Raw genomic sequence first — 21991 nt, forward strand, 5'->3', positions numbered from 1 at the left:
CTGGGAATCACAACAAGTCACTGGGAATCACAACAGGTCACTGGGAATCACAACAAGTCACTGGGAATCACATCAGGTCACTGGGAATCACAAAAAGTCACTTGGAATCACAACAAGTCACTGGGAATCACAACAGGTCACTGTGAATCACAACAGGTCACTGGGAATCACAACAGGTCAGTGGAAATCACAACAGGTCACTGGGAATCACAACAGGTCAGTGGAAATCACAACAAGTCATTGGGAATCACAACAAGTCACTGTGAATCACCCACAGGTCAGTGGAAATCACAACAAGTCACTGGGAATCACAACAAGTCACTGGGAATCACAACAGGTCACTGGGAATCACAACAAGTCACTGGGAATCACATCAGGTCACTGGGAATCACAAGAAGTCACTGGGAATCACAACAGGTCACTGGGACTCACAACAGGTCACTGGGAATCACAATAGGTCACCGGGAATCACAACAAGTCACCGGGAATCACAACAGGTCACTGGGAATCACAACAGGTCACTGGGAATCACAATATGTCACTGGGAATCACAACAGGTCACTGGGACTCACAGCAAGTCACTGGGAATCACAATATGTCACTGGGAATCACAACAAGTCACTGGGAATCACAACATGTCACTGGGAATCACAATAAGCCACTGGGAATCACAAGTCACTGGGAATCACAACAGGTTACTGGGAATCACAACAGGTCACTGGGAATCACAACATGTCACTGGGAATCACATCAGGTCACTGGGAATCACAACAAGTCACTGGGAATCACAACAGGTCACTGGGACTCACAACAGGTCACTGGGAATCACAACATGTCACTGGGAATCACAACAAGTCACTGGGAATCACAACATGTCACTGGGAATCACAACATGTCACTGGGAATCACAACATGTCACTGGGAATCACAACAGGTCACTGGGAATCACAACATGTCACTGGGAATCACAACATGTCACTGGGAATCACAATATGTCACTGGGAATCACAACATGTCACTGGGAATCACAACATGTCACTGGGAATCACAACAGGTCACTGGGAATCACAACATGTCACTGGGAATCACAACATGTCACTGGGAATCACAATATGTGACTGGGAATCACAACAGGTCACTTGGGATCACAAGTCACTGGGAATCACAACAGGTCACTGGGAATCACAACATGTCACTGGGAATCACAATATGTCACTGGGAATCACAACAAGTCACTGGGAATCACAACAAGTCACCGGGAATCACAACAGGTCACTGGGAATCACAACAAGTCACCGGGAATCACAACATGTCACTGGGAATCACAACAGGTCACTGGGAATCACAACAGGTCACTGGGAATCACAACAAGTCACCGGGAATCACAACAGGTCACTGGGAATCACAACAGGTCACTGGGAATCACAACAACTCACTGGGAATCACAACAAGTCACCGGGAATCACAACATGTCACTGGGAATCACAACAAGTCACCGGGAATCACAACATGTCACTGGGAATCACAAAAGTTCACTGGAAAACACAACAGGTCACTGGGAATCACAACATGTCACTGGGAATCACAACAGGTCACTGGGAATCACAACAAGTCACCGGGAATCACAACAGGTCACTGGGAATCACAACAAGTCACCGGGAATCACAACATGTCACTGGGAATCACAACAAGTCACCGGGAATCACAACAGGTCACTGGGAATCACAACAACTCACTGGGAATCACAACAGGTCACTGGGAATCACAACAGGTCACTGGGAATCACAACAACTCACTGGGAATCACAACAAGTCACCGGGAATCACAACAGGTCACTGGGAATCACAACAAGTCACCGGGAATCACAACATGTCACTGGGAATCACAAAAGTTCACTGGAAAACACAACAGGTCACTGGGAATCACAACATGTCACTGGGAATCACAACAGGTCACTGGGAATCACAACAGGTCACTGGGAATCACAACAAGTCACCGGGAATCACAACAGGTCACTGGGAATCACAACAAGTCACCGGGAATCACAACATGTCACTGGGAATCACAAAAGTTCACTGGAAAACACAACAGGTCACTGGGAATCACAACAGGTCACTGGGAATCACAACAGGTCACTGGGAATTATGGCAGGTCACTGGGAATCACAACAGGTCACTGGGAATCACAACAAGTCACCGGGAATCACAACAGGTCACTGGGAATCACAACATGTGACTGGGAATCACAACAGGTCACTAGGAATCACAACGGGTCACTGGGAATCACAACAAGTCACCGGGAATCACAACATGTCACTGGGAATCACAACAAGTCACCGGGAATCACAACAGGTCACTGGGAATCACAACAACTCACTGGGAATCACAACAGGTCACTGGGAATCACAACAGGTCACTGGGAATCACAACAACTCACTGGGAATCACAACAAGTCACCGGGAATCACAACAGGTCACTGGGAATCACAACAAGTCACCGGGAATCACAACATGTCACTGGGAATCACAAAAGTTCACTGGAAAACACAACAGGTCACTGGGAATCACAACATGTCACTGGGAATCACAACAGGTCACTGGGAATCACAACAACTCACTGGGAATCACAACAAGTCACCGGGAATCACAACAGGTCACTGGGAATCACAACAAGTCACCGGGAATCACAACATGTCACTGGGAATCACAAAAGTTCACTGGAAAACACAACAGGTCACTGGGAATCACAACAGGTCACTGGGAATCACAACAGGTCACTGGGAATTATGGCAGGTCACTGGGAATCACAACAGGTCACTGGGAATCACAACAAGTCACCGGGAATCACAACAGGTCACTGGGAATCACAACATGTGACTGGGAATCACAACAGGTCACTGGGAATCACAACGGGTCACTGGGAATCACAACAAGTCACCGGGAATCACAACATGTGACTGGGAATCACAATATGTCACTGGGAATCACATCAGGTCACTGGGGATCACAACAGGTTACTGGGAATCACAACAAGTCTCTGGGAATCACAACAGGTCACTAGGAATCACAACAGGTCACTGGGAATTATGGCAGGTCACTGGGAATCACAACAAGTCACTGGGAATCACAACAGGTTACTGGGAATCACAACATGTCACTGGGAATCACAACATGTCACTGGGAATCACAATATGTCACTGGGAATCACAACATGTCACTGGGAATCACAACATGTCACTGGGAATCACAATAAATCACTTGGAATCACAACAGGTCACTGGGAATCACAACATGTCACTGGGAATCACAACATGTCACTGGGAATCACAATATGTCACTGGGAATCACAACATGTCACTGGGAATCACAACAGGTCACTGGGAATCACAACAGGTCACTGGGAATCACAACAGGTCACCGGGAATCACAACAGGTCACTGGGACTCACAACAGGTCACTGGGACTCATAGCAAGTCACTGGGAATCACAATATGTCACTGGGAATCACAACAGGTCACTAGGTATCACAACAGGTCACTTGGGATCACAAGTCACTGGGAATCACAACAGGTCACTGGGAATCACAACAGGTCACTGGGAATCACAACATGTCACTGGGAATCACAACAGGTCACTGGGAATCACAACAAGTCACCGGGAATCACAACAGTTCACTGGGAATCACAACAGGTCACTGGAATCACAATAGGTCACTGGGAATCACAATATGTCACTGGGAATCACAACAGGTCACTGGGAATCACAACAGGTCACTGGGAATCACAACATGTCACTGGGAATCACAACAGGTCACTGGGAATCACAACAGTCGCTTGGAATCACAACAGGTCACTGGGAATCACAAAAGGTCACTAGGAATCACAACAGGTGCTGAATTACCTGAGGACGGTTCATCTATATCAACCATTCTGATCTACTGGATTTCGTTAAAGCCATCAGTATAGTACAACGATAAACTGATACCAACATTTACCTACAAAAGTCATACTTGATAATTGTAAGGGATGTTACCCGCGAAGTCGTTAGGGGCCGCAATGCATTATGGGAAAGATTCGTCACGTAGGTAACTACGATTCATGTTCTCCTGTTTTACAGAGTTTTTATCATATACATAAAAAATAACCTTCGTCCGTTTTATGGAGGGATGCTGAAAACACATTTTAGTGTGGATCAAATCGACAGACGAGAAGCAGGGAACGATTTAACAAAACGCGAGAATGTTATCTTATTTTCTTTTGATTATATATATTTTATATTTTTTTTCTCTCTCGATTTTTACTAAAAAGCAAAAAATGTTCATCAACATTTTTTTCGCAATACAGAGAGAACCACAATACCATATAATCTCGATATTCAAGACTCAGCGCGTAAAATAATATAAAATAAATATTTTAGCTCCATACATAATACATTGGAAATAATCCAGGTGTCTCTGAAGGGCAAACGTCTTCTGTCATAAAAGTCGATATTTTTAGCAATAATTGTCACTTTCTGAATCTTCGATGGACTTACGTTACCACCACATTTGCCTATTTAAGAAGACAATGTAGTTGAAGTTGAATTATGAAGAACATATGTATCAAATAGGAACAATAAAACGGTATTATCAAATCAGGCCATCATTTCCGAAATAACGTCCTATAGTTTAATTGAAATGAAAAATTTAGGAGGCTTACCAAGATGACTGGCAACATATCCAGGGGTTAATTTTAAAAAGAAAAGCCTGCCTTGGCAATTATAAAAAGTGAAATGATTTAACTTAGGAAACTTACCAAAATTAACCTCTCTAGGGGTTCATTTTAAAAAGAAAAATATCTCTTAACAATCGTCACGGGCAGGTTTGTGATAAAATTTAACAGATAACGATATATGCAAGTCCATTATCTTTGCATCTCTTCTTGATTTTTATTGTAGATTGTTTTTTTTGTTTTTGTTTTTTGTTTTCTTTTGTTTTTTGTTTTCGTTGTATCCAAGACGGTTGAGTATTTCTTAGATATAGCGGAGTGATTGGAACTTCTCCAGTCGACATCTTCTGTTTCCATTTCAGAAGAAGTCACAAATCGATAGGTAGTTATTTGTTAGCTAAGTCATGCATACAAGAACAATCTCTGGGTGGTTCATTATAAATAAGACAATTTGAAAAAAACAGGAGATCCCAGAGGAATCTTGACGCCCACCATTGTACGATCTTTAATACTTCTAGGAATGATCTTTACTCTACTTTAATGATTTAATAACAAGTAGAATCTACATATAAAATCTAGGATAGGTCTAAGGAGAATTTTCTATGAATAAGAAATACATTTTATTGTAAATATGCTAAATTTCAATTCGCAGCCATTTTGAATAAGAAATACATTTTTATTGTAAATATCCTACATATGAATCTATCAAGTATTTCATTCTCCAAAAACAGCGAACAGCGATACGATCTGAATAACATCTGATGAAAGTGGGCTAAAAAATTAAAATAATCATTAATAATAATTAGCAAACACGTTTTTATTAGAAACTGATATACTCGCTTTTAAGAATTTTTATTTTTAAAATTACGTTAATTGTTTGAACTATGTTGATAACAACTGGTAACGTAGCAATTAAAAGTCTCTCTAGGGCGCGTTCGTTACGCTTCATGTGACCAAATAGAATTTTTGAGAGAAAAAAAAAATATAAAATTCGTCGCATTAAGTCAGCGACTAGTAACACATTTCTCTGAGGATTAATACATTATTAAGACTGTTTGTTAACACCCCACATATGATCAGCACCGCTGGAAACCAATGACATTGCCACAGCTTATACGGACTAGGGAATTTTCTCCAATGTTGATATCAATTATTGAAACCTTCTACATTACGAGATTATAAGCTAAAACAAGCTCACAACATCAACAGTATCGTCAATAACACCGACAATGCTAACGAGCCAACATGTTGTTTTGGGAAGAATTTCCCCTGAGGTAACATTGAAATAAATCATAAATATCTTTTTTGTATTCTATCGTATCGAGAATCCATTTAATATGCCCCAAGAGACCTTCATCTGATGAAGAAATGATAACCATATCCAATATATATAGATACATTCTAAATATAGATAATGAAAAATGTTGATGATATAGCAAAACACAGCGATTCTCGGTATAACCACTCGAGCTTCTACATACTTATCTATCTCAAACTTTACTCTAACTAATTACTAATAAATAATTATGTTGGGAGACCTCTTAGCTTATTGAGATTACTAATACCTGTAAATTATTAGCGACAAGAATGAATTTTGTCGACATACGGGTACGGGTATGCGTAGTGTTCCTTTTGCGAACAGTACTTTTAGGAACATGTACATGAAAAATCAATAAAAATTCAGCAACCCCCCCCCCCCTCCCACCCCCCAAAAATAAACCAAATAAAAAATATGTATATAAAACAGAATTATAAAAAAATAAATAAATAAATAAATAAATAATTGAATATTTAAAAAAAAAATTCTCAGATATCTATTGTGCCTATATTGGAATACACGAAGCAATCTTATCAAATGCAAGAATTAGCATTAGTTTATTAAGAAACTGTTAGGGCAATAAAAGGAACGCGCAGATGTATATATTATATACCGAGCTTGATTGGGAATCTCTCTGGACGGAAATACCACACCTGAAAGATGTTGTCAAACCGTTTAAACGTCACGTTCACAATAAAAAGGAGAGATACCCGGCAAGGATGACTAGATATTCCAATATTACAATATGTAGAACAGCGAGGGTTTATCGTAGCTTTTTTTCTGGTGTATGTAGAGAATTTAGACTAATTTGCTCTCTAATCTCTGTCACAAGTTAGAAATATATTCTTAAAAACTTTCTTCAATAAATGATGAAACTACATGCATCTCTGTTACAACAAAACGTTTTGCATATAAAGGCAGTCGAAATATAAGCAATAAACAGAGGTATGTGTCATCTTAAAAAAGCAGTCTTGACCTTTTTCTTGAAAGATCCAATACGAGACTGCAATCTCGGTGAGGGAACTGCAGAACGCTAATTTCATATCTGTCCAATATCTACTATTCAACGATTAATTCTTAGAAATTAGCTCATAAAATCATTACACATGATATCATTAATATAACCACGTTAAGTCATGGATGTGATGAATATGATGGTGATATCCATGATGTTTTGTATATGTATATCGGAGTACATTACCTACATTAAAATGTTTTATCTAAAATTCGTAGCTTTTGTGTATATCTGGTGTGGAGGGAACATAGGTACACAATATGTATTGTTTATTTTTTTGTTTTCAAATTTTCCATGACGCGGTATCATAGCGAAGCAATATGGAGAAGATCTATATTCGCAATCAAAATATTGAAATTTAATTGTTTTGTTTATTTTTAGGCAACTATCAAACATGTATGAGGAAAATTTAGATTTCAGTGAATGAGGGAAATTCTTAATTATATGATATTTATATATAATTTATTTCATCTTAATTTAGTTGTGATTGGATCAAGAGAGATAACTCTTAAACAAATAAATAAAAGAAATAAATTCTTTGTTTAAAGAAACAAAATGGATATAAAGATATGCATGGATAACAGTTTGTCGTGACCTAGTAGTTCGCTGTAACATACTCTAAAAACCTTAACGTGCTTTCATTCAATGGTTGGATGCAGGAAAATCTCTGATGCAAATGCGTAAATGAGAAACAAGAACATTGATATCTAAAATCAAATAATATATTAGGCATACAATATCAATGTTTATTTATCTATTTATTAATCATGTGCTTTTTTAAATTAGTAACTGGAAGTATTATATTCTTGCGTAATACCTGTTTTATCTATCAGTAAATATACAGATTTTAATTGTTCAGCAATCAGCAATTTTTTCCTCATGTTATGGGAGCAAGATATCAATATATATCTGATACCACAGTAAAATGCCCCCATATACAACAGACGTAAACTAATGGTTACGTCACTCGATCTTTCGAGTGAGTTTGCCACGCCACCTATCGTCAACCACTTAAGTGACCAAGATGGACAGTGGCTATTAACAGAACTCAAAGATTTGAAGAGAAAGTTGTGAGAGGTTAAATCTAGTCTAATAATCTTTTAACTTCAGTTTTAATTAACTCTACATAACAGCTACAGTTGTGTACAGTTCACATTAATGAACTTTTCAAATACACGGTACAATGTTAAATAGTATAGCATCACCAATCAAATCATATATGGCTGATTGAAGAGGTAAAGGGGAATTAGAAATAAATTAAGCAAAGATTTAAATAATAGAATAAAAACAACGAATTAAAGGGAACAGGAAATATCTTTAAAAAAGATAAACGGCATAGTTTTAATGCTGGTGGTTATTGTAAAACTGCTAGTGAAATAAATCAACGAACTAATGCGTTTCAGCACGGATAACAAAATTATATCAGTTTGAATCATTTTTGGTGATAATAAGACTGCGTTTGAATCCGGAATATAATTTTATTAATGTGTCATTTGAAAAGATACATCCACTTTTTCAGCTTGCATTCTTAACTTTGTTTCGTTTTTAACTGTTATATCTGCATTTTGCATTTACCGCTACACTGACCAATCACATACTTCATCTTTACCAGTAACGCCACCTGTCGCGTCATATCCGGGACCAAGAGAATATTATACGGCTATACCGAAAAAACTAAATAACTTATATCCTTACAAATATTCGAATCAGCTCAATATAACTTGTACTGATGAATTCAGATAAATGTTTGACTTCTTAATCACAGGGATTTGACACATTTCTTCATCCGAGGTACATTTGACTGTTAATATGTATTAAATGTATAAATGTTTAAACAATCTTATTATATCTGAAGACGATATCAAAGATGCGAGCTCTTGCTTAGACATCTCCAAGGCAGTTGGCCCTGATCTGATGAGTCTACGCCAAGGAAGCTTCACATATCCTTTGGTATCACCTGTCAATCTTATTTAACAAATCTTTGTCTACTAACACTTTTCCGGAATTGTGGGAAAAAGCGAATGTTACTCCTATTCACAAACAATCCGATCTTAGTAATATTAAGAATTACCGCCCTATCTCATTGTTAAGTATAATTGGAAAATTGATGGAAAGATGTGTTTATAAACATGTTTTTAATTTTCTTAATACTAATACATGTACTATCATAACAAACCACCAGCAGGTGTCTCTACTGTAAATCAGTTGTTAGGTATATCTCATGACATAGGTAAAGCCATTGACAACGGTAAAGAAGTAAGAGCAGTGTTTTGTGATGTAAGCAAGGCATTCGACCATGTGTGGCATCGCGGTCTTGTATGCAACATTTTTTCAGTGGGAATTCGAGGGAATCTATTAGTTTGGTTTGCTAACTATCTTTCAAATAGGAAACAGAGAGTGGTCTTAAATGAAAGTTCTTCTAGTGTGCTTAATATAAATGCAGGCGTTCCTCAAGGATCCATCCTTGGGCCTCTTCTTTTTCTTATCCATATTAATGATATTGTTGAAAATATTCAAGCAATGGTAAAGTTATTTGCTGACGACACTTCTTTATATCTTATTGTATAAACACCTCTTAATGCTTCTCGCATTTTTCAAAACGATATATTGTTGGTAGGAGAATGGTCTTCTAAATGGTTGGTAGATCTTAACCCTAATAAAACGGAGAGTCTCGTATAAGTAAAAAAGTTAACAAACCTCCTCGTCCGGTTCTCCTTTTAAATATTATCCCTATTTCTGAAGTTAATTCTCACCAACACCTGGATGTTACTATCTCAAACAACGCTGAATGGAAACAGCATATTGACAATGGTATTGTTAAAGTGTCATATCGCATTAACATTTTTAGAAAATTGAAATTTAGAGTCGACAGCCGAAGTCTGCAACAGATGTATTTGTCTTTTAATCGTCCCTTGTTGGAATACGCCGATGTCGTATGAGACAACCTCACAATAGAATATGTAAAAAAGTGTATCCAACTTGAAGCTATTAGAATAAGATGTGGTGTCACTAAACTAGCTAGTCATGATTCACTTTACCTGGAAACTGGAATAGAGCCATTGTCGGAAAGAAGACGCAAACATAAAATTATCCAACTTTATAAAATCATTCAGGGACTGACACCCAGCTATTTGTCAGAAATACTACCTAGTCGAATCAATAAAATGCATGGTCATAATACATGCCAATCTCAAAATAATGCTAACCTACTTGTACAGGCCAGAACCACGTTTTATAATAAATCCTCTTACTATTAACTTAAGGAATAATTTGCCTCCTGATATAAAAGTTAATCCTTCCATTTCATTCCTGAAACTATATCTTTTAATCATATCTACAGCTGTCACTACTTTACGCGGGTTTACGAGTGTGTGTTGTACTCTACTCCTCCAAGAAATGTATTCCACCACTCCCCCCTCCTCCCCCTTCCTTCTCCCCCTCCCCTTCTCGTTTCAATATTTTCTCTTCTATTCAGCTACATTATTCTTAATGTGTTAATGTTATCATTTTACGTATTGATATTACTATTATAACGACAGTATTATCTTTTCTCTGCTGATTTTACAACCTACGGGCCTGGAGTCATGTTGAGCTATGTACATACAAGATGTATGTCTGTGGCTCACCATGACATCTTTTCCGTTTAACATGCTTGTCACAAAAGAGAAGACGGAATAATATAAGTACGTAAGTACTTCTTTCCGAATTCTCTGTTATTCTCTCTTTTTGTATTATCTTATTGTCATTTTGAACAAATAAATACTGTTTAAACCAAATGTATAATACTGACCACGGGTTTGGATTTGGTGTCAGAGCCCTGTCCTTTTTCATAACAAAACTGAATTATCACCTGGCGATTCTGGTTTTACCTGTGATTATTTCCAGAGTTATCGATCTTGACACACACAAACCCTTTTTACACATACACAAAATCCAGGTGGTATTTTTGGAAACATTTATTGAAACAATACAATAGCATTGCAGGTGAGGACAATAGCAACAAAGGTTTTGTAGGACATGGTTACATAAAAATCATTGATAAATATAGTTTTTGCAGAAATTACTTAATGAACTTGAATATACCGTTATCAAAGATGCTACAGTGCCGTCAGCATATACACCGCCTTTCACTAAAATTTATAAAACGGCACCCACGGTATCAAAACCATTCAACTGACACCAACAAATAAAAAGATATTAACAGTGTCCCAATAATGATCGTTTTTATGACTTATAACCCCACCAGAGTGGCCTGTCGTGTTGACCTTTGATTGACAGGCGAGTTGATATCAATATATGGAAGACTTCTTGCATTGGGGAATCACGTGAGGGGCTGCTCAGGTGAGTACAGGTATATAAGGTGTAACGAGTTCGAATCTCAAATATCCTTTTTTTCCGTTATAATAAAAGTATTTATTTTTTTTGTTGGTGTGCTGTATTTTGTTCGTCGGTATTTTTTATGTAACTTTTTTTGTTCCTATTTTTTCTTCTTCCTTCTTTTTTTTTTTCCAGTTTTACATTCCTTTATTGCCGTCATCAGAGAGGTATTCTAACGACCAAGAATATTCGATATTTAACTGTTGATGATTAAAATACGTAAATACGTTTTACATGTCAGCGACTGGGTTTAATTTTTTCCTTTTTTTTCTTTTCTATTTTACCTGTTGGTGTATAGGTCCATTGAATACATGACACAGGGACCATGCTCAATAAACATAATATTATCGTATAATACAATATTAATTTATTACGTTTTTTAAAAGACCCGCCACTGGTCGCTGTTGTGTTTCCAAATCTCTTGTACGTATTATTTCAGCCGGTTACTCCACAGCATATATATATGTAACATATATACCAACGCACTAACGGATCGCCAACTTTGCGTATTACGAGAAAAAAAATAAATTAGAAGCTGACGCATTTGGAGGGTGGTAATAGCATGACGTTTCTAACTTTGGGTATTGTATAAAAATAAACAACCTATTCTTGTTTTAAATCGATCATAATCGGCGCTGTAGCATATTTGATAAACATATTATTTCAATTAAACAATAGACATATACATTTGACTTCATCAAGCCTCGATTTCATTGACATATATATACAATACAAACATCTATATAACGTCACTGTTATTAACAATCAAAACTCTGTATGACATCACTGATAAATTTACAATCAAAACTCTGTATGACATCACTGATAAATTTACAATCAAAACTCTGTATGACATCACTGATAAATTTACAATCAAAACTCTGTATGACATCACTGATAAATTTACAATCAAAACTCTGTATGACGTCACTGATAAAATAACAATAATAACTCTGTATGACGTCATTGATAAATTAACATAAAAACTCTGTTTGACGTCATTGATAAATTAATAATAAAAACTATGTATGACGTCATTGATAAATTAACATCAAAACTCCGTATGACGTCACTGATAAATTAACAATCAAAACTCTGTATGGCGTCATTAATATACTAACAATAAAATCTCTGTATGACGTCATTGATATACTAACATTAAAACTCTGTATGACGTCATTGCTATATTAACATTAAAACTCTGTATGACGTCACTGAAATATTAACAGCAAAACTCTGTATGACGTCACTGATATACTAACAATAAAAACTCTCTATGACGTCACTGATCAATTAACAATTAAAAGTCTCTATGACGTCACTGATACACTGTATATCTATAATGAACCTCAATATACGGCCACTGATATGTTTTGTATAATAAACCTCCAATATGACATTCACTTATTTCAAATCTCGATAAATACCTACCCATTTTAAAAGACTCCACTTCAATTTTGTAAACCCCTATATACGATGTGTTTCTCTCCTATTATACAAATGTCTACCTTTATTACGTCATTAAATGAACTAGCTATTGATATGACGATACAAAACCAACCCAAATGTCATTGTCGGTATAATGGCATTATAAAGAGGTTTTAATTAACATATAATTACAACAAAATCACTTTTCATAAAGTCGCACCCATTTTGTGTCTCATCTTTTCTACAGAATAGTGAAATACTCGAATCAACAAAAACAAAAGACAGAATATAAAAATAAAGAAATACAAGCAAATTGTTTATATATGTACATCAACATGGGGTCGATTTGTAGGGCTGACACCCATTTTACTTACGGTATATTGTGTCACCAGTTAGAATATCACACCATCGTCTAAACAAACAATAGATAACACGTAATTGTCAATAATAATAATAATACACAATAATTTGGATTATTTACATCACTGTTTTGGCTGTATTGGGAATGTGTTTATGTACAGGGATAGTTTGTTTGTTACGACATTACTTCGCGTTATCTTATAGCTATCATGATTTGTACTTCTGAAGCTAATTCACGTGTAATAGTAGCTCAAACAACCTCGAAATGTGCTCTATGGAAGCTATAAACGTATCATAAATAATATTGTTTAATATGTCTAATATTGCCGTACGTTGCCCCTAACATTGCCCCTAACGTCGTCCCTAACATTGCCCCTAACATTGCCCCTAACATTGTCTAACATTGCCCCTACCGTCGTCCCTAACATTGCCCCTAGGGTCGCCCCTAACATTGCCCCTAACTTTGCCTCAGTCCCCCCCCCTCCCCCTCCCCAAATGTTTCCCCTTACGTCGCCCCTAGTGTTGCCCCTAAAGTTGCCTTGAATAGATCATACAGGAAAGATAAGTTAAAGACTTTGTAAAATAGTTAATATTAAATGTAAAGATAAACATGTAAAAAATACACACACAAAGGGCAAAAATAGGAAAGTGAAAGATAACAATACATATATTTACAACAACATAATACATCATATTGGTGAGATAGGTACACACAAATGTTTTGTGACGTCATCTTTCAGTAGCACTATACTAACAAGGTGGCCTTTCATTGTATTGTTTTGGGAAACAATTGTTCCATTTTAATTGGCGTTTTAACAATAACAATCATATAATTAAAAAAAATCTGTTTCATCTGTAGATGATGGGCTTATAGCATAAATATTGACTCATACAAATTTCGCTAACTCATAGAGGACGTTTAACCCAGACAAAATCTAGACTCATAATAACCTATTGTCCACACATACTCGTTCACGGAATAAGAAATCATAATATCTAATTACTGGTTGGCTGTTAAGATATTACCAGGAAGTGCGTCTCCCATCATTAACCCAGCAGCGCATTTTACACGGTAAACTGACCTGTCAGTGTGACGTATCACATGCTGATAAATTGCACGTAATCACACGTGACACGTGCATTTTTTGTCTCATTGTTGTAATCCCTAGAGTTAAGATGACCGAAGTATTCATTGGACTGAAAGTAGGTCAAATATGTAACAATTTAATGGGACACGTGGGTAATGTTCCGATATTAAATGGGAGAAGGCCTTAGTAAGTTGCAATAACTTGTGCCTAATCCCTTTTCCTTAATTGAAATAAAATATGTTTAAAGTAAGTAAATTAAATATTACACTTAGTTTGTGCGAGATTATTTTGGTGGAATACTGCTTTGATTTGCAAAACCATTGTAGTTATCGTGGTTGAAGTCACCAGCCTTCTGATCAATCCCTGTCTGAAAATTCTTCCAACAAAGACAGTGTTACGATAATTCGAACCAAATGGTTTTAGGTAATTTGAATTTATAATATACCATATCTTTGAATAAATACATGTCATTTATCATAGCATGAATCATTCTGAGTGATAACTATTGGAAACTTTAAGAAAATAGATTATATTTGGTAGAAAATAAAATAATTGCGATTCTACATACAGTGATGCATAAATATCACTACTGATGGTTACACCTAGGTGTATGTTACGATCTCCCCAAATATCACTGGAGCTAAAGTGATTTTACTGGTTAAAGTTTGAAGTGTCTCGTACCTGTACAGTTAAGGGATATTATCAGATATCCTTGTCCATATATAAAGCCTGGATTTATAAATATCTATCACAAATTGTGTTTTATAGAACCTCGATCTGAGAATTCATATCATCTACGGATGTTAAATAGAGCCTCGAGTTGACAAGTTATGGCACCAATTGGTGTTATATAGAGCCTCGATTTGAGAATTCATATCCCCAACTGTAGTTCCAAAGAGCCCCGATTTCAGAAATTATATCACCAATTGGTGTTATATAGAGCCTCGATTTGAAAATATCTATTCACCAACTAGTGTTATATACAGCCTCGTTTTGAGTATATATATAACAAACTGGTATTATAAAGCGCCTCGATTTGAACGATTTGAAAATGTCTATTACTAATACAATCTTAAATATTTTACTTAAATCTAGTTATCTACACTACAATGTAGACTCGCTCATCCAACCGGCAGGAATCGTGTTTTGTTTTCCATCCAACATTTTGTCATTCCTTCCTTTATATAATTCCACTTTCTCACAGTCCAGCCATTCTAATGGGAGCGAGTGAAGCCAGATGATCAGATGGGATTCTGTACTTTTATCACTTTATCTGACAACGCTTCAATGCCTAAGCATGGTTTAAGAATTAAGAAACAGCATCAAGCATTTTCAAACACTTAAACAGAAATCACATAATATTTGTACAACCTCAATCAAATTTGGCGGGTTTTTCACACACGTAGTGTCTTGGAATAGCACAAACCTCGTCGTCCCACTGGAAGCCATGATGAACATACAACTGGAGACAGTCCTGGTCTCCTTGGAAACTATTCGGTTCACTCTGGTGCCAGAATAACGGTCCTATCTCCTTACGTGTCTCGTGCCATTCCCATACTCCCTCATTCCGGATGTCAGAACCTCCGAGCCAGTAGCCATCGTAAGAACCACCATCTGTAATATTGTGAATATTTTGTGAAAGTTGTGTCGAAAAGACAAAGGTGAAATAAAAGTGCCTATACTGATATCAAAAAGGAGGTTATCCTCAAAGAATGAATGTAGTAAAGCTGAATATTGTATAAATAATTATTGAACAATGACATTCCTCTTTAGAAGATAAAATGAATAAATGAATAAAAATTAAATAAAAAAAAAACCAAAAAAACCCCCCAAAACCCCCCCAAAAAACAACAAAGGAGCTTAAAACTGTGTCAAAGACAAAACCTGTATAATATTCAAAAGAGTTGGGATCGTGATATCAATCAAGAATAACACCTTAAGAACAATTAGTTAGCTATTAAGTTGGAAGAAACGTTACTATATATCCTTATCCTTAGATCCTATGGCGTGATACAAAGATATCTTTCTCTGTAGGGACCCTAACGTTTGTGAAATAATGTATTCGCGAACTCTAGGTGATTAACAGTGGTAACATCTGTAGGGTCTTAAATAATTATTCATGTCTCCAATCCTAGTTCCCTAGAAACCTGCATAGTTATGTTATGGCTCTAACTTCGTTGCATAGATACCTAACATAATTTTACTTGGGTCCTAACTTAGTTATTCCAGGGCTCTAACAAAGTTAGCTTGATACCTAACCTAGTTATTCTAAGGCTCTAACAAGTTATCTTGAGATCTAACAAAGTTATCTTGAGACCTAACAAAGTTATCTTGAGACCTAACAAAGTTATCTTGAGACCTAACTTAGTTATTCCAGGGCTCTAACTAAGTTACCTTGATACCTAACCTAGTTATTCTAAGGCTCTAACAAAGTTATCTTGAGACCTAACAAAGTTATCTTGAGACCTAACAAAGTTATCTTGAGACCTAACAAAGTTATCTTGAGACCTAACCTAGTTATTCTAAGGCTCTAACAAAGTTATCTTGAGACCTAACAAAGTTATCTTGAGACCTAACCAAGTTATTCCAGGGCTCTATCTAAGTTACTTTGAGACCTAACCAAGTTATTCCAGGGCTCTATCTAAGTTACTTTGAGACCTAACCAAGTTATTCCAGGGCTCTATCTAAGTTACTTTGAGACCTAACAAAGTTATCTTGAGACCTAACAAAGTTATCTTGAGACCTAACTTAGTTATTCCAGGGCTCTAACAAAGTTATCTTGATACCTAACCTAGTTATTCTAAGGCTCTAACAAGTTATCTTGAGACCTAACAAAGTTATCTTGAGACCTAACAAAGTTATCTTGAGACCTAACAAAGTTATCTTGAGACCTAACAAAGTTATCTTGAGACCTAACTTAGTTATTCCAGGGCTCTAACTAAGTTACCTTGATACCTAACCTAGTTATTCTAAGGCTCTAACAAGTTATCTTGAGACCTAACAAAGTTATCTTGAGACCTAACAAAGTTATCTTGAGACCTAACAAAGTTATCTTGAGACCTAACCAAGTTATTCCAGGGCTCTAACGAAGTTTCCTTGAGACCTAACCAAGTTATTCCAGGGCTCTATCTAAGTTACTTTGAGACCTAACCAAGTTATTCCAGGGCTCTAACGAAGTTACTTTGAGACCTAACCAAGTTATTCCAGGGCTCTAACGAAGTTACTTTGAGACCTAACCAAGTTATTCCAGGGACTCTATCTAAGTTATCTTGAGACCTAACCAAGTTATTCCAGGGCTCTATCTAAGTTACTTTGAGACCTAACCAAGTTATTCCAGGGCTCTAACGAAGTTACCTTCAGACCTTACCTAGTTATTCCAGGGCTCTATCTAAGTTACTTTGAGACCCAACCAAGTTATTCCAGGGCTCTATCTAAGTTACTTTGAGACCTAACCAAGTTATTCCAGGGCTCTATCTAAGTTACTTTGAGACCTAACCAAGTTATTCCAGGGCTCTATCTAAGTTACTTTGAGATCTAACCAAGTTATTCCAGGGCTCTATCTAAGTTACTTTGAGACCTAACCAAGTTATTCCAGGGCTCTATCTAAGTTACTTTGAGACCTAACCAAGTTATTCTAGGGCTCTATCTAAGTTACTTTGAGACCTAACCAAGTTATTCCAGGGCTCTATCTAAGTTTCCTTGAGACCTAACTTAGTTATGCCAGGGCTCTATCTAAGTTTCCTTGAGACCTAACCAAGTTATTCCAGGGCTCTATCTAAGTTTCCTTGAGACCTAACCAAGTTATTCCAGGGCTCTATCTAAGTTTCCTTGAGACCTAACCAAGTTATTCCAGGGCTCTATCTAAGTTACTTTGAGACCTAACCAAGTTATTCCAGGGCTCTATCTAAGTTACTTTGAGACCTAACCAAGTTATTCCAGGGCTCTATCTAAGTTACTTTGAGACCTAACCAAGTTATTCCAGGGCACTATCTAAGTTACTTTGAGACCTAACCAAGTTATTCCAGGGCTCTATCTAAGTTACTTTGAGACCTAACCAAGTTATTCCAGGGCTCTATCTAAGTTTCCTTGAGATCTAACCAAGTTATTCCAGGGCTCTATCTAAGTTACTTTGAGACCTAACTTAGTTGTTCTAGGACTTTAACTACATGTTACCTTGAGATCTAACTTAGTTATTCCAGGGCTCTCTTATATGATTACTTAGAGACGTGAACAAAATTATTTTATAATCCTAACTTGGTTACTTAGAAACGTGACCTAGTTATATTATGACCCTGACCTAAGTGTGTTGCTACCTACGCTCTTAGCTTAGTTACTAAGATACCGAAAATAGCTATTATAGGCATCTAACTTAGTTACCTAGGGTCCTTAATCAGACTCAATACTATCTTGAGGAGTTGATGAACAAAAGATATGTTTGTTGTTTGGCATATTAAAACGTGCTTTATTGTTGCTCTTACATGTCATTAAAAGACTTATACATATAACATTATATACCTATCAAAGTTTTGTATATTCTATCGAGTAAAACTTTCCAAGAATTTCACATCAAATTTTATGTGCATTACATGACTTCTCCGGTATTTTTAAAGTTATTTTATTTATTTTCCGACCAAGCTGACATGTCCTTTAAGATGATCAATTGTGTTAAGCGTGGGAGTAAACACAGCCACACCAGACTCACTGATCACTTTAATTCATCTTCAATCGAAAAGTTCTCCATTTGAGAAATGATACGGAAGAGAGATTTTACAAATTATCCAAGACAGAAAACAATAAAGCCTGCTGTTGGTGACGGGATTAACTATGTCAATTCATTCGGGCGGTTAGCTGTTAAAATTCACACTTTTTATCGCTAATAAGAATAATCACGCCCTTCTCTGTGATGGTTTATCAATCAAAGAAAAATATAAAAGACTTGATAACATGTCACAGCAGATAAATGTTCTAACGGATCACTCTACGGTTTATAGGAGAAATCAATCGAGCAGGTTTTAATCCCAGATCTGCTCCACCCATAAAAAAGTTCAGTTTTTTTGTGATTTACGTACATCAGGATGGATTTATAGAATATATAATACAAATAAATTAGAATAGAAATTTACATGTACCCGTAGTTTATAAGCATATGATGAAAATAAGTAAATAAATAAATAAATAAATAAATAAATAAAGCCATATTATGAAGCAGAAGACGCTTTCTCCCCCGAAACACCTGATCTCGTTTTCCTTCTTCTTTTACAAACCTATATTGATAAAAATGTCTTTATTTTCCTAAAGCATTATCTTCTTTTTTTTAAATTCTAAGATTCTTGTTTACACTTCGGCAATGATTTGACGTTTTTTTTAGCTTTTTGGATACACTTTTCCCAAGTAAATCAAACAGCCGTCAAGTATCTTCGCTGTTCAATGAAAACTAAGTCCCGTGAGAGAACCATGTCACATACGTCTGCGTAACAGAGGTTGCTGAACCCTGTCAATATTACTGAGAACAACATTGATATATTACAGTAAATAATTATCTATATTACTTCCTAATACTACGTTACTAGGTCAACATAAGGTCACTTACCTGTACATTAAATACAGGTAAAATATTGACCTTTATACAATTGATGAAATATGGTATTCGTCGTTTGATAAATCATGTCTGAAGATTTTTGTTATCTGAATTTTTTGGACAACATTTTTGCCAATATTTAAAATGAATTATCAGTTTGTGCCATTTTAAAGTAAACATTTTATTATGAAATAATTTTAGAAAATGCTAATTTGTTTTTTGTCAATGTGTATTGCAAATGGTTATCACGAACAATAGTAAATCATTTTGTCATGCCAACTGTCAACCTTAATGTATTTATATAACATATATATAATGTAATAAAGAAAATCGGAAAACTTTTCACGACGTAATGTTAACTTTTCATGATGTAATGTTAACTTTCACGATGTAATGTCAACTTTTCACGATGTAATGTTAAATTTTCACGATGTAATGATAAATTTTCACGATGTAATGTTAACTTTTCATGATGTAATGTTAACTTTTCACGATGTAATGTTAAATTTTCACGATGTAATGTCAACTTTTCACGATGTAATGTTAAATTTTCACGATGTAATGTTAATTTTTCACGATGTAATGTCAACTTTTTACGATGTAATGTTAACTTTTCATGATGTAATGTTAAATTTTCACGATGTAATGTTCAATTTTCATGATGTAATGTTAACTTTTTACGATGTAACGTTAGCTTTTCACGATGTAATGTTAAATTTTCACGATGTAATGTTCAATTTTCATGATGTAATGTTAACGTTTCTGTTTTCTCGTCTATTGTAGAATATGATTGTTCTAAATGTCGTCTTCCATAAGATAGTCTTTTTCAATTCTTACTCTTAATGTTACCTTCTCTGTTCCGGGCTGTGTCTTGTATGAACCGGTTTTCCTCGGTAGTATATATTCTGGCAAGATGTCCTCCCATGTTATGGCACTGTGTCTGTAACGTAAACAACAAGGAATCTCCAAAATCCAGGGCGAAATGTAAAGAAAAATAAGTTGGTCACGCAGACTGTTGATTTCTTTTATCCAAAATTAATAAAAAATGTGATAAATCATACAATTTTCATTTAATGGAAATTTAGACTATTGAAATGAGCAAGGATAATAACACCATCAGGGTCAAGTTGTTCAAAACGCTAAATCACGTAATATGTGAAAATATCACTTCTCGTTTTCTTCTAAACCTAAGTGTGTGTATTCCTTAAAGTTGGCAGGTAGGAAGAGACTGAATAGTGCTATAGACTTTTGTTGTGACTTTTACCCTAAATGACTTCATGTCAGGATTGTTGTAAATTGTTGTTAAACTGCGATTAAGCTAAACTCAATTTGGTAAAAAAAAAACTGGGTCCAGGTGTTACGGAATAGTAAGAGTTCCGTATTTTATCGATAAGCTAATGTTGTCAGGTATGTACGGCCCTCGAACAGTATTTTAAAGTATAGTGTGTGTTTTTAGAGCAATCTTTTCTCACATTGACATATGCCTTACAGTGAATAGGGAACTTAATTCTCATTATAATAAAATGTTACACAGGATATACTCACTAGTGCTGAATTCCACGTGCGTTTGTCATCGCTGAAGTAATAACAGTCACGTTGAAATTCTAACCACCCAACTTCGCATACCTCCGATGGGGGAGCTTTTACCGGTACAGGGGTCTGTGGCGTCCTCTCGGCAGGGGTGGGCTGGGTAGTTGTCGTTGATTTAGCTACGTTGAATGGCTGATCATCAGGAACTGTTAGCTTCGCGACTGAAAAATATAATTTTATTAAAAATGGATTTTGTGACAATCACCGTAATGCTACACTAAAATCAGAAAGATTTTGCACAATGAAAAATGTTATAATTTAAAATTGGCACCCAATAAAATAACTGTGCATTTAAAAACTATATATATATACTGTAAATCAGTCATACGTCTATGTTCATACGAGAGGAGAGCCAATCCCGATTTCAAATTTTTCGTGGTTATTTGTACGAAAATAACACATTTGGATGACGGATAAGCTATTGGTTACCTATATAGTAGGCTCGAAGGGTCCGTGACTCTGATACAAAATGTAGTTCATCATTTGCGAGTTTAAAGTCATTTGCAGCGTTAACGAAATCATGTTTTTGCGAT

At 36.0% G+C, this 21991-nt stretch overlaps 1 protein-coding gene across 1 annotated transcript; it reads right to left on the bottom strand.

Annotated features, from left to right (window-relative positions):
* Positions 1–14550: 14550 nt before the first annotated feature.
* Positions 14551–21659, bottom strand: LOC117336697 (perlucin-like protein; the record flags this gene model as incomplete). Its single annotated transcript, XM_033897308.1, has 3 exons — positions 14551–15904; positions 20718–20808; positions 21414–21659. Coding segments are annotated over 3 exons (579 nt in total), but the record flags the coding sequence as incomplete, so codon positions are not given.
* Between the last annotated feature and the right edge of the window lie 332 nt (positions 21660–21991).

This window comes from Pecten maximus, chromosome 10 (assembly GCF_902652985.1).
Source record: "Pecten maximus chromosome 10, xPecMax1.1, whole genome shotgun sequence".
Classification (NCBI taxonomy): domain Eukaryota; kingdom Metazoa; phylum Mollusca; class Bivalvia; order Pectinida; family Pectinidae; genus Pecten; species Pecten maximus.